Source organism: Mustela nigripes, chromosome 9 (genome assembly GCF_022355385.1).
Source record: "Mustela nigripes isolate SB6536 chromosome 9, MUSNIG.SB6536, whole genome shotgun sequence".
Taxonomy (NCBI): domain Eukaryota; kingdom Metazoa; phylum Chordata; class Mammalia; order Carnivora; family Mustelidae; genus Mustela; species Mustela nigripes.
The window spans coordinates 2,775,975-2,790,311 of NC_081565.1; the positions used below are offsets into that span (position 1 = coordinate 2,775,975).

Genomic DNA, 14,337 nt, shown 5'->3' on the forward strand with positions numbered 1-14,337 from the left:
GCGTGGGGGCTGGTTCCAGGGCGGGTTGCTGTCCTGTGGGCACAGTCGCCTGTCTGCTGGGGTTTTCCAGCACTCCGTAGAGCCCGGCAGAGAGGCTTCTGCAAGGAATGGACAAGCGGATGGGTGCCCTGATGCTGTTTTTTGAGCAGTCATGGCTGTTAGCGCCTGTCTCGACAGCACCCCCCCCCCCCCCCCCCCCGCTGCCAGCAGGCCCCTTCCAGCATCCTCTTAGCACGTGCCATCCTTGTCCGGACTCACCCCCCTTTCATCCAGGCTGACCTCCCCAAGGACGGGGACTGGACTGTGTCCACCTCCGTGGCCCCAGCCCCAGCCGGGGAAGCCAGCCGCCGGGGCTTCCCTCCACCAGATGGTGGCTTCCTATGCTCCAAGCAGCTTAGCGCCTGCTGTCCTATGGGCGGCCGCCGCATGTCGGTCCCCTGCACACCCTGATCTGTGCAGACACCGGCCGTGGCCAGTGCTGTCTTCCCAGGTGCTCTCCATGCCTGGGGTCGGAGTAACCAGCACCTGTGCTCAGGGTGATCCGAGGCGCGCACCAGCGGCAGGGGTACTCCCCGTGAGTCTGCACTTTGCTTTCTTCCCAAGTAGAACTTGCTGAACTGCAAGGACGTCTCACGAACGGTCTCCTGGGTAATCCCAGTGTCGGGGCGGCCGGGCGCAGGCAGGTCTCACTCGGTGGAGATGGGGCAACACCAGGAGGACACTCGGGAAACGTGACTTCAAACCTCCCGACCCACTCAGCAGGCAAGCCTAGGGACCATGGCTAAGACCAGGGCTCTGGCTGGACATTCGGGGAGCGAGCTCTGACCCAGCAGTTCTGCTTCCAGGAGGCTTGCTAAGGAACTTGCACACCCACAAAAAGAACCAGGTCCGACGAAGCTCGGGACACGCCGTGCGCAGGGTGGCCACAGGAGCGTCTTGTGGGCTCACGGGAGTGCTGCCAGTCAGACATTCAAAGCATGACGTAGATGTCCGTCTGGACAGCTGGGCAAGAAGAAACCCGCAGGACGAGACGCGCCGTGCCGGCCGTGCCTTCAGAACCCTGCAGGACGGCACGTGCAGAGCTGCTCACGGCTGCCTGCGAGGACGCTCGTGTTCTTCATGGATTTCTGTAACGGGGTTTGTAGCAATCGTGAGATTCTCCTGTTGTTGCAAAAACCTAACCTAAAGCCGACTTAAGGTATTATGAACAAACAGATGAGAGTGAAGAAGGAAAGAATCCCCCAAAGCTTATTTATTTAGAAAAACCGGCTTTAACAAAAGACATCCCCACATTTGCAGAACCACGCAGACGTCCCTTACGGCCGAAGGCATGTCCATTGCCAATGCCAAACGGTCCACGTGGGGCCGCCGCAGGGCTGACTGTCCGCCGCCTCTGTGCACGGGGCCGCGAGATCCCACTGGCCCTGCTGCCAGGCTGCTACTGGCCCCTTAACTCCCACCTGGCCCCACACGCCATGCTTGGCCATACCTGACGCTGGTTCTTTCATCTATTTTAGGTCTGTCCTGTTCTTTATCAGGCAGAATGCAATCCTGGAGATGACCTAGAAAATTCTGAAAAGGTCTGGAGCCAGGGTTGTCCCTCTTGCTTGGGCCTCTTGGAAACATAAGAGCCACATCTAGCTGTGTCCCCACCCAGGCCTTGTCCCCAGTGCTGGCAAGGCTGCCACCGAGCCCGGGAGCCAGGTCCGCCGCTCGCGTGGTATGTGGAGAGGCCTCAGGAGCCCCTGCGAGCATTCTTGGGTTCTGGAAGCACAGGTGGGTCTCCTTGTTCACTGTCCAGAATCTCCCAGTAAGGCCTGGGGACCATAAGGCCACTCGCTGAGTGCAGCATGGCCTGATCTCTGCCCAGCTCGGCGCCCAGGCCCAGGGTATCCCACAGTACTACATGATGGTACAGAACTTGGATCGGCCTGTGTCCCGAGAGACTCCAAGCTTGTGTCTGTCCCGCACCAGGATGGCCTCATTTCCGTACTGTGAGTACCACATGCTACGGCTCCTGCTCAGGTAGGTCCCGGGGGGCCCCGATTCCAGCTGCTGCTGCTGCTGCTGCCAGATAAGCAAGGACGTGTCCCGGTACCGCAGCCGGGCGTAGCTTTCGGACAGAGCTTTCTCTGCCAGCGGCACACGGCCGCTCATCACTGGTCGGCAGCTCCTCACTCCCAGGTGCCTGCACGCCAGGCCTCTCCGAGCCAGTCGCCGGCGTGGGCAGCCGCACACTGCTTTACACTGTGTACACTCATCAGCCGCCTTGTGAGCTGCTGGGGCTGAGGACCCCTTATTTAACTCATTGGTGAAAACCACGGACTCAGGCCAGGTGTAGGCAACACCTTCAGGAGCGCGGCATTGCGAGGGAACTGGGGAGGGGCCTGGGGCGCCGTGGAGACACCCAAGGACCTGTGAGCAGTGCAGTGGCGCCCTGGCCCCTGCTTTATCAGACCTGCGTCTGCCAGGGGCGAGATTCCCACCTGGGGACCCCTGGCCGGGCGTGGACTGCGATTCCGAAACCACGGCCCGGCCCACTCAACTGGAACCAATGTATCTGGTGTCCTGCATGCGAGGACATCGCACAGCTGGACAGATGTTGACCTCTGTCTCCATAACTGCGCGCCCAGATCCAAGCCTCTGTCGGCTTCCGGCACCACGGGGCCACTCTGATGGAGCCGGCGTCCCTTCAGTCCTGCGTCCTCAGCTCTGGCCCGGCTGTTGCTACAAAGAAATGAACACGCTGTCAGGTGCGGGGAGACGGCCCAGCGGCGAGGGGAGGCTTTGCAGCGCCGGGTCTCAGCTCTTTGGGGATCACAGCCTCCAGCCAAGCTACTGGCACCTGGCACGACCTCACCTGCTGTCCCGCGACCCAGACTGTGAGCCTGCGTTTAAGAGGCAGACCTGTGACCCCTCCCAGTGCCTTTATGAACGAACGGGGGTCCTGGGAGAGCCGTCTGTGGGCGCGCCAGTGTCCAGAGAGGGGAAATGAAGTCCCAAGAACCTGAGCGGGCGCAGGTTTCGGGACCGACCCAGCAAGCCCCCGGCCCGAGAGGGGGTTTGCTCAGGCTGCTGAAGGGGGCTCGGGACTCACCCGGTCACCAGGGCCCTTTCTGCTTCAGGCAGCCGGAGGCCCCTGGGCGGACAGGGGGAATGGACAGGAAACCAAGCACGAAGCATCCACTAACCGCCCGTCCCCCATACTTTCCCAGGCTGCAGGATTTCTGCACGCCCCGTGCTCTGGTCACGCAGCCGCCGGTGGCTGCCACAGGTTCTCCCCAAGTCGCCGGGCCTGAGCCCAGGAGCCCGTCAGGGCACCTCTGGGTCCCCCACCTACGGCCGCCTCGCGCCCGCGCTCTCCCTGTCCCCCTGCCCACGTCTCCCATTGCCACCTGCGCCCATCGCCTCGCGCCCCAGTCCCCGCGACCCGGTCGCAGACCTACTCCCCCGCCGCCGCCTCCCGCGCTCCAGGGCCTCCCGCCCGCGCCCCTCACCGCCGCCGCCCCCCACCGCCCTCTCCTCCGTCACGCGCCCCCGCACTCCGTCGCCCCCATCGCCTCCGCCCCCTCCACCCGCCCCCAGCCGCAGGCCGGCGCCCAGTCACCCGCGCGGAGGGGCCTCGGGGGGCCTCGGGGATGCGCCGGCGGCCGGGCGGGGCGAGGGGCGGGGCGGGGCGGGGCGGGGCGCGGGGCGCGTTTCCATGGCAGCGGCGCAGGCATGCGCAGCCGAGCGCCGAGCCGGGGCAGGCCCGCGACACGATCCCAGGGCGCCGGAGCGGCCGCGTCCCCGTCCCGGCCCCGACCGCGGTTTCGCCCTCCCGCGGGCGGCCTCGGCCGCGCTGCAGCTTCTGCTCCCCCCTTCCGCGCTCCCAGGAACCCGCAGGCCTCGGAACGCGACGGTGGGGGAGGGGCCGACGGGCAGGGGCGTCGGGGGCGCGGGGGACGGGCACTGGCGTCGCGGGCCGCGATCAGTCACCGAGTCCGCCCGAGAGCTTCTGCCGAAAGTGCAGATGGACAGTCGCGTTCGTCCCTTCGGGCGCTCGGAATTCCGTCCTGGGCCCCCGCCCCCCGCTGCCCCCGAGGGCGCCGCGCGCTCCAGGCTCGCCAATAGCGCCCTCCCGGGGCCTCCGCGCAGCCCTCGCCGGCTGAGCCGCCGACGCGGAAGACGGTCGGGAAGCGGGTCCACGGGCGCTGCCCCTCGCGCTGCCCCTGCCCGCGCTGCCCCTGCCCGCCCCGCCCCTCGCGCCCGCCGGAGCCCCCCGCCTCCCGCCCCCGCCAGTCTGCGCCCGCCCCGCCAGCGCGGCCCGCACGGGCGCCGACGTCCAGCAAACACCCGAGCCGCGTCCGCGCGGGTGCGGGAGTCGGACCCCGGGAAGGCCGGCCCACGCGCGGCGGGGAAGAGTGGCCGCGGGAAAGAGGCCGCTTGTCATCACGAAGAGACGTGTTTCTCGGTTCCTCATGGGCCGAGGAGGGACTCGGGACACGGATGGCGAGGGACGGGACGGACTGGGATGAAAACCGAGAGCGCGTGGGCTGCTGCGGCGGGAGCTCGGAACGCGGGCGAGGGCACCCGGCGGCGCGCACCGGGGCGCGGAAACTCCCCGCTGTTGGCAGCCGCTCGGTCACGCGCAAACTTTCCGGAATTAAACGTTTATTTTAAAAGTGGAAGAAACGTTAACGAACTGGAATTAAAAAATAAACAGGTGAAAAGGGCGGCCACAGAGATGAGAGGAGATTGGCAGTCTGTGTGTCGCTGATCAGGGACATAGGCCCAGGTGGACGACAGACGTCCCCCCACTGAGCGGCCCGGAGAGGCCTTAACAGAAGGGGTCGTTGGGAGGCACAGAGTGGTCATCGAGGGAACGTCTGGAGGAACCGTAAGTTCCAACTGCCGGAAGTAGCTAGAGCCTCAAAGCTCCAGGAGCCGAGGGGGGTCCTGTTCTGGGAAGAAGTAGGGAGACTCCAGGAGAGCTTGGGAGCTCCGAGCTGAAACGCAGACTTCTGGGGAGGGAGCACCAGCAGCTTGAGCTGGTGTCTGCGCTGACAGCCGGAGCAGCGGGGACACAGACCCAGCGAAGGGACGCCAGCCAGAAACATGGTAAAGTGGATTTTGTGCTTGTTGGGAAAATCCAAGACTGGATGCAGCAGCTGCTTCAGGAAAAACAAAACAAACCCATGAAGAATCTTTGCTGGGGGCGTGCACGCTGGCAAGAAGCCCAGAGGAAGCGGAGAGGAAGGAGCACACTTGCCCTCCTCCTCCCGTTCCCAGTCTGTCTCCCAGAGCTTACCGGGAAGACGCTGGCAAAGGGGGAGATGAGGTTTGCAGAGTCCTGGTCGGAGCATCACAAAGCAGAGTGGAAAGGATGTTTGGATCATGTTTAACATAAAGGCTGCAGGGGCTGCAGGTGACAGCCAAAATTTCCAGACAGGTGTGGTCCCGCCCTTTGTTCCTTCGCTGCGGTACACACATTCTATGCATAGTGGAACTCCATACAACAGAAGCAGAACCTCAAAACCCAGCTCTACTAAGAGCCTGAGATGATGCCACTCTCTTTCATACTAGAGTGAGACAGTCTGGCCCGCTGCCCACGTGGAGGAGATGCAACATCCCAACAGACCTTTCCGGTTAGGGTCTCCTTCCCTCTGAATATCCTCCCTGAAACACAGTTGCAAAGTTCACTTCCAACAATAGGTCCTGAAAATAATAAGGGGCGTGAGCGGGTTAGCGGGAGGGGAGAGAAGCATGGGGAGCTGTCACGTGCTTGCTGCTGCACCGGCTTTGTCCAAGACCGCTCTGCCCTCAGCAGCATCTCAGCTAGGCGAGGTTTCTTTAACTACTGGGCGACTTATACCTTCATTCCCAGAGGGCACGAACCTTTGACTCTCTTACTTATTTATTTTGTGGTAGCTTTCTATTAACTTCTACTTCGGGCAGCAGAAATGCTAAACTGCTGGGGCGCCTGGGGGGCTCAGTGGGTTAAGCCTCTGCCTTCAGCTCACGTCATGGTCTCAGGGTCCTGGGATCGAGCCCTACATCGGGGCTCTCTGCTCAGCGGGGAGCCTGCTTCCCCCTCTCTCTCTGCCTGCCTCTCTGCCTACTTGTGATCTCTGTCAAATAAATAAAATCTTAAAAAAAAAAAAAAAAGCACTGTGAAGCCTTATTAGAGGTCAGAGGAGCTCTGCTGCCCTTTATGCCCTTTGGGTCCTGGAGACCAGCCGTGTGGCCGTGGGGAGACAGCACCTTGTGTCTGTCTCCCGTTCAAAGCACACACCTGAATCTGTGAACGAGGACCTCAAACTTCCATGGCGTTGCTCCCAAGTGGTGCTCTAACTGTGTCCTCGGTGGGCCACCCCGCTCAGTAGAAGGCGGGCACTTCTGGGGGATGGGGTGCAGCTACGACCAGTGAATTCCATGAGCATGAGCCCACTATCTGGCCTTCTTCTGTTCAGGAATGAGCTCAGGAGTGCTATTGTGTGGAAAACATGATGGCCTGCCCAGCTCCATGGATATGGACAGTTGTGATGGCAGCAGAATGAAGGGCAGGAAAAGCCAATCCACATCGAGAATCAGTATCTACTTCAGCGAGACAGATGGAACGCCTGTCCCCTCCACGGTAGACCGGTCCAGTGTGGGAAGCCTGTCACCGCTTGGCTGGCTGGCCCCTGTGTGACGGCATCATAAGGAGGGTCCAGCACTGAGCTTGGCTATCGGCGGATGAGCACCTCCCCACCTGCAGTGGCACTACACAGATCAGCGCTGGTGGTGGAGGTCGGTGGAGTGGGCTGAGCCGCACGTCCATCCCTCCCGCTGGGGCACGTCTCACGTCCGGGATATGGAACGAGCTCCTGCAATTTAAGAAGAGAAGGAGATGAGTCAGCAGTTTAAAAAAATGATAATCAGTGGGGCGTCTGGGTGGCTCAGTGGGTTAGGCCGCTGCGTTCGGCTCGGGTCATGGTCTCGGGGTCCTGGGATCGAGTCCCACGTCGGTCTCTCTGCTCAGTGGGGAGCCTGCTTCCCTCTGTCTCTCTGCCTGCCTCTCCGTCTGCTTGTGATCTCCCTCTGTCAAATAAATAAATAAAATCTTTAAAAATAATAATAATCAAGAAAATCCAAACTAAGGGGTGCCCGACTGGCTCAGTCAGTGGCGTATGCGGATCCTGATCTCGGGGTTGTGAGTTCGAGCCCCACATTGGGTGGAGAGATGACTTAAAAATAAAATCTTAAAAAAAAAAAAAGAAAAGAAAAAGAAAAAAAATCCAAATGAAGATCACAGTGTGAGACCACCATATCCACAGGAATGTCTAAGAGCAAATGAGATTGACCCATTCATGTGCCGGCGACGCCAGCGGCGTGGACGCTGCGAGTGGCCCGCCCTGCCTGTGCGCACCGACACAATCTGGGGTCCAGGAACGGCCATCCAGCCGTTCCGCTCCCGGGGGCCCACCCAGGGAAGCCGCGGGCATCTGTGCCCACCGGGAAGTTTGCACACAGCAGCCCTGAGCCTTTAGAGCTTAAAATTAGAAGCGGACCAGCGTCCTGTTCTCAGACAGAGGGAAAGACTCCTTAGACTCTGAGGAGTCCCGTACCACGCAACCCTGACCATGAATGAGCCGTAGTCCATGTGGACCCACAAATGAGCGTAACCACGGAGGGCAAAGAAGCCAGCCCACACCCTAAAACGCTCTACTAAATGATTCCACTTATGCAACATTCAGAAAGAGGCACTAATTATAGCCTTTCGGGTTGCATATTTCGATGGTAAAAGTACAAAAAAAAAAGTGAGTGAGCCTCGCAGATGCCAGCTTGTAGGGGGAGGGAGAGGAGAGCACGGGAAAAAGGCTGAGGACCACGGGGTCGCCTCCAAGCGCTGGCTCGTGACTCGGGGCTGGTTACTTACGGTCTTCTACTATAACGCTGCCCTAAGCCGCACACTGGCTGTGGGCACAGCCCCGCGTGTCATATCTCAGAGAAGAAGGTTTTTCGAAGGAAGCTAATTATAGAGGGTGAGGAAGCAGACACCAGTTAAGGCCAGAAGTCACGTTCTCCCACCTACAAACACGCTGGTGCTTTCATCTGTCACCGCCGTGGCAGATCACCTCTCCGGTGGCGGTCACTCATGGCTCCCGGACGTTTGCTCAATGGTCGTAGAGCTCCCAGGTGATCCGAGGATGCCATAACGTATTTAATCTGTTGGAAACAGGATCTGAACATTTGGCTGAATTAGTTTGGCTGCATGTCTCTCAACTTCTCTCCTCCGCCATAACGCCTTCGCTCCGGCGGTTGCCTCCTTGCCCTGTAACTGTGGAAGAAGCCGGGTCCCATGTTCTGTAGGCGAATCCGGGTTCTGGATTTGGCCGACCCTGAGAACAAGACCTGGGCTGAGATCAACAGTTGGACGCTTAAATCAACGAGCCTCCCGGGTGCTCCTGTCTTTCAGGATTAAGATGGACCAGGGGCTTGGGGTCTCAGCAGCCTGGGCTGCCCCTCCCAGATTTCCCCATCCCTCGCGCACAGGATCATGGTAACCTGCCACCACCGATCATTAAGGTTGGAAATCGTTGATTCTCTGAGTCTAACTTTACTTCTGGAATTCTTCCACAGGAACGAGCTTTCTTCCTCAACTGTTTGGCTGTCTTGAAATATGGTTCATGTGGGAAATGCCGAATAAATGCCTTCTTTTCTTCTTTCCCTTTACCTGGCAGTTTTCAGAAGAATGGGGGTGATGAGCTACCAGCCTCCACAGGGAATTTTTAAAAAGCAGGGTTTGGGTTTTTTTTAAATAGCAGTATGACTTCATGAATTTCTATTCAATATCTTTCAACCAGTCGCACTCATACTGGGTTTGAGGCTCAAGCTTTCCCACACGTGGGGCGCCTGGCTCAGAGCTTAGGTGTCTGCCTTTGGCTCAAGTTATGATCCCAGGGTCCTGGGATCGAGCCCCGCATCAGGCTCCCTGCTGAGTGGCAAGCCTGCTTCTCCCTCTCCCACTCCCCCTGCTCGTGTTTTCTCTCTCACTGTCTCTCTCTCTGTCAAATAAGTAAATAAAATCTTTTTTAAAAAAATGGGACACCTGGGCTGCTCCATGGGTTAAAGCCTCTGCCTTCGGCTCAGGTCGTGGTCTCAGGGTCCTGGGATCGAGCCCCACATCGGGCTCTCTGCTCAGTGAGGATCCTGCTTCCTCCTCTCTCTCTGCCTGCCTCTCTGCCTACCTGTGATATCTGTCTGTCAAATAAATAAATAAAATCTTAAAAAAAAAAATAGATTTCCCCCACATGACCAGGAGGAAACCCAGCTGCTGGCAGGACCTCACTCTGCCTAGAAGCTCTGGGGGAAAGAGTCTGTTCCACGCTTCCGTGGTCCCCAGTATGCTCCACCTTCCATGGCCGTGGCTGTGGCCATATCACCCGGACGGCCACCTCAGCCTTCACATGGCCTCTCCCTCCTGTGTGTCTCTAGTAAGGACGCTTGCCACCAGATTTCAGCCCCAGTTAATCCAGGATGATCTCCTCTTGTCCAGAGTGTCAGTTACACCAAAGATCCCTCCCCCACCTTTTTGGAGAGAGAGAGCGAGCACGCCAGTGAGGGCAGGGGAGGGGCAGAGGGAGAGAGAGAACCTCAAGCAGGCTCCACACCCAGTGCTGAGCCTGATGTGGGGCTTGATCTCATGACCCCGAGATCGTGACCTGAGCGAGAACCAAGAACCAGACACATCACCGATGGAACCACTCAGCGCTCAAAGGCCCCCGTTCTGAAAAAGGTCAGGGGCCTCAGGGACTGGATGTGGACATATCTTTGGGGGTCCACCACGCAGCCCGCTCTAAACCCTAACCTGGAAATCGGTGCAGGAAAAATGGAGGCCAAATGGGACCGGCTATTTGGTCAGGCTGTGGCTCAAGGCGACGCGGACACAGCTTGTCTCAGAGAACAGGACAGAAGAGCCCACAGCTGCGCACGCCGGCTCCTGTGGCCACCGGGGTGCCAAACTCTGGGAAAGGCTCAGGAGGACCAAGGGACCGTGCCCCAGAGCAGTGAATGGCCATGATGCGTGACACTTCCAAAGTGACTTTTTTTTTTTTTAAAGATTTTATTTACATATTTGACAGACAGAGATCACAAGTAGGCAGAGAGGCAGACAGAGAGAGAGGGAAGCAGGCTCCCTGCTGAGCAGAGAGCCCGATGCGGGGCTTGATCCCAGGACCCTGGGATCATGACCTGAGCCGAAGGCAGAGGCTTAACCCACTGAGCCACCCAGGCGCCCCCAAAGTGACTTTTGAAGGAAGAAAATAAAAAGCCAAGATTCCTCCATTTTCGTCCAAGACAGAGACCGCTAGCCCGAGGCTGCCGGATGCCTTCGGCCGGAAGCAGATGTGAGGTCTCTGCGGAGACAGGGGAGAGGCTGGCTGGCCTTCAGCACGGAGCGTGGCCCCTTATGCCAGCCCAGAGGTTCCAGAGGGAGCCCGGGGACCGGGGCCGAGTTTGCAGTGGGTCGCCCCAGCTGTCCCACCTCCAAGGTGCTTGGCCCCGGTCCTCCCAATCAGGCCCCACTCCTGACGGGGAGACCTGTGGGAACACTCAGCCTTCCCTGGAGACCCTCCTCTCTCTGCCTTACAGCGACAGGGCCGCCGGCTTCCTAATCTGCTTTGAATCGCTGCTCCAGCCGTGGCCTTGAGTGGGCGGCTGACCCGCTGCACGGTCCGTCGACGTCCTCCAGCTCCTTCCCAGCCACCTGCATCCGCTGCCGGGGTTCTGGTGGTGGCTGTCACCCTGGCTTTGGAGCAGCTGAGTCCCTGCCCCCCAGGACATTTTCTTCCCATAGGTGTCTGTCCCACCCCGGTTTACCAGCAGAGAAAGTTCTGGAGCTCGCTCCCCCTGGGCCAGGAACTCTCAGGACAGCACTCAGTGCCAGCACAGGGGGGGCTCCGATGGCTGGGGCGAGCTGGTCCGTGCCAGCATGCTAGAGTCTAGAGTCTGCTTCCTGGGACACCTCCCGGCCCCAAGGATGGGTGCAGGGGCGGGGAGCTGGACAGCCCCAGGTGTGGGGGGAGCACGGTGGAGAGCAGCGTCTGTTTTGCTTGAAATGAAAGGCAGGCGGGGGAGGCTAGGAAGTCGTCAGGCCACTCCCGGCCGCCGGCTCCAAGGTGCTATTGTGCCTCTCCGGCCATGGCGGAGGAGCCGGGCACAGCTGGGCCCGCCCGGGTGGCACCTGTGGGTGCAAGGACCCGTCCCGACGGCGACGACAAGGAAAATCAAGGGTCTGGGCCCCGGGAGCCGAGGTGAGCGCGGGTCATGATGCCCCAGGCTGCCCAGACGGGGTGGACCGTGAAGCCTTTGACCTGTGTCTTGACTCTGGAGGGTGGCCAGGGCGGGAGGGAAGGTGAGTCGTTCTGAGAGCTCCCGCCCCAGGGTGTTAATCCCCGGCCAGGTACATCCTCGCGGGGACGCGCCACGTGCTGGGTGGGTGCTCAGGAACTGTTTGCTGGGTGGGTGGGGGGTGGGGGTGGGGGATGGGGGGGGGGGGCGGGGGGGGGGGGGGGGGGCGGGGGGGGCGGGGCGGGGCGGGGGGTGTGGCTGGACGAAGGGATGAGTTCACGCCGGGCGCCGGCCCGGGTCCTGGTCGCAGCATGAAGGAGGGGAGCCCGCAAGCCAGACCCAGAGGAGCCCACAGTCCACCCACGCCCAGGGGGACATCTCCAGACGAAGCGGGACTGAGGCGGCAGGAGATGCCCCCGAGGGAGGGGCTGGTGGGGACGGGGTCATGAGCCGACCAGCCTGGAGACGCTTGTGGTGGGCTGGGGCTGGGGCAGGTCAAAGTTACAACGCCTAAGTCTGTGGCTGGGGTTTGGGGCGGTGGTTAGGAGGGGGCACAGGTTAGACTGAGGGGCTCTAATGGGGGCAGGGGGCTTTGGAAATCGTGCCCGGGAGGCTTTTTGTGTGCAGAAGGCAGGGGGAGCCAAGGGGGTCTTTGTTTTTAGGAATAATAGCTTAATTGAGACATAATTCTGTGCAACACCCCCTCCCGTTTAAAGGGCACAGGGTCCTAGCTTTTAGCCCACTCGCGGAGTCGGACGACCACTGCCAGAGTCAATTTTAGAGCCTTCTCATCACCCCTCCAGGGACTCCTGTGGCCACAGGCGGTCACTCGGCATTTCCCATGGCCCCAGCCCCAGACCACCACTGACCAACACCCACTGTGTCTGGACTTGGCCGTGGCGGACATTTCCTGTACGTGGGGTCATGTAATGTGGCTTTTCGGGGCTGGCTTCTCCCACGGAGCGCGATGTGTCCTAGCTTCATCCTCGCTGGGGCACACGCAGGGACCTCTGTCCTCTGGCCGTGCGTGTGGTGCTGTATCCGTGCCATGGTTTAAACCACTGGTGAGACACGTGAGTGCTCAGTGCAGCAGCACAGGGCACGTTCCTGCTGCTGTCTCCGGAACTTTCTCATCTTGCACACGGACCCCCGTCCCTCCCCCAGCCCCTGGCGCCCACTGTGCTTCTTCCTGTTCACGGATTTACGGATTCAGGGCACCTCGTACGAATGGAGTCCTACAGCATGTAACCTTTGGTGTCTGGCTTTTTCCAAACAGCATGAGGTTCTAGAAGTTGGTCCCTGCTGTAGCGTGTGTCAGAGTGGCGTCCCCTTGACAGCTGAGTAACGTCCCGTGGTATGGATGCACACACGTGGTAGCCACTCATCTGTCGGGGGATGTGCGGGCTGTGTCCACCCGCTGGGGACTGGGACGAGTGCTCTTGCACACACGGGTGTGCAAGTTTTCGTGTGGGCACAGGGTGGGTTTTGAGCAGCGGGGAGCCTCGCGGGTTCGAAGGGTCCCTCCCGCTGGGGTCGGGTGGAAGAGAGAAGTCGGGTGCCAGGGTCAGGTGCCGAGGACAGACCAGGAAGATGTGGTCAAGCCTCGGGGTGGTGTGAGGCACAACCGCACTCAGCTCCTAGCACATGCACCGGGGCCTGGCTCTTGTGACAAGTCTCACAGGGACCCGCCAGTCTGCCTGGTTCCAAGATGACTGAGAGTCGCCATGCTAGCTGGTCCCTGCACACCCTGATGGGGGGGCCCGCCCTGCATCCCAGAGAGCCCCCTGGGGCGTCTTGCGATGCCCACCTCACAGGGGAGGGAGCTGTAGCTTCCTGCCTCCTGCAGCGTCCCACGGCGCGGGGAGCGGGGCCGGGCCATGCGTGGCCTCTGTGGCTTCACTGGGGCTCCCCGCACTGAGGGATGGAATTTTCACTCGTGGTCCTTGTAATCAACTTACAATTCGATACTCAGTTTCATTTTCGGCAAACTTCTTCTTCCTCTTCTTTTTAAAAAAGATTTCTTTCTTTATTTGACAGAGACACAGCAAGAGAGGGAACAAAGCAGGGGGAGTGGGAGGGGGGAAGCAGACTCCCTGTTGAGCAGGGAGCTCCACGCAGGGCTCGGTCCCAGGACCCCGGGATCACGACTGGAGCCGAAGGCAGACGCCCCCCGGGCGCCCCTGTTTTTGGCAAACTTCTAAGTATATTCGAGACGACTGGATATGGAATCTGCTTTCTCCACGATGAGGAGTTTCGCCCGGACGGTGGGTGTGGTCAAGCTGACGCACGCAGTCAGGGTCAGGGACACGCCCCCGCTGGAAGACTCTGGCAGGGAAACGGGAATGTAAAACATCGCCTTCACATGTTTTTAGGTGGATTCCATGCCGAAGTGGTAATATTTCAGATATGTGGGCTTAAATACAACATATTGTCAACATGGATTCCACATACAGTGTAGGGAGGTGTGAAGGGCTCCCCCACCCCGGCCACAGCTCTGGGAACCTTGGCATCGTGCCGACCCAGAGAAGCCAGGTCCGAGGGTGGCACATCGTGGTTCCGTTGATAAGAACCGTCGGGGTCTGGGCCAGGCGGTCCATTGGGGATGACAGCTAACGGGTACGGGGTGCCTTATGGGGATTGTTCTAGATTCAGAACACTTGTGCTGTGGCCTATGGGGGGGTCTAGCAGGCACCTCCCCTTGCTGTCTTAGTTTCCCGAGAGGGGTAGGGCTGCGGGAGGGTCAGAGGGGCCCAGGTCCAAGGGCAGCATGAACGGCAGTATTGGCAGCAGACTTGGCCAGAGTGTCACAGCCGAGCCTGCGGAGAAGCACGTTCGGTGGCAGCAGGCACCCGGTCAGCCCTCAGGTCCCATAACCCAGCTGCACGGGGCCCGCATCGTCCCCGCCACGGCCTGGGGGTCCACCTCCGTCCTTCCTGCAGGTGGCCACGAGTGCCCCGATGAGGCTCCGCAGAAATCCAGAATCTCCCCCAAATCCCTACGTCTTGGTTTCATGCCTACAAATGG

General features: G+C 60.2%; 1 protein-coding gene across 2 annotated transcripts; it reads right to left on the minus strand.

Annotated features, from left to right (window-relative positions):
- Window positions 1-1,216: 1,216 nt before the first annotated feature.
- On the minus strand, window positions 1,217-3,674 carry BRD3OS (BRD3 opposite strand). Of its 2 annotated transcripts, none has more exons than XM_059410382.1 (2): window positions 3,608-3,674; window positions 1,217-2,727 (listed from the first exon to the last, which is right to left on the minus strand). In XM_059410382.1, the coding sequence occupies exon 2, from the start codon at window positions 2,155-2,157 to the stop codon at window positions 1,903-1,905; it is 255 nt and encodes an 84-aa protein (XP_059266365.1). In that variant the 5' UTR covers window positions 2,158-2,727; window positions 3,608-3,674; the 3' UTR covers window positions 1,217-1,902. The 2 variants fall into 2 exon arrangements, with proteins under 2 accessions (XP_059266365.1, XP_059266367.1); XM_059410384.1 differs by lacking the exon at window positions 3,608-3,674 and adding an exon at window positions 3,443-3,495.
- Between the last annotated feature and the right edge of the window lie 10,663 nt (window positions 3,675-14,337).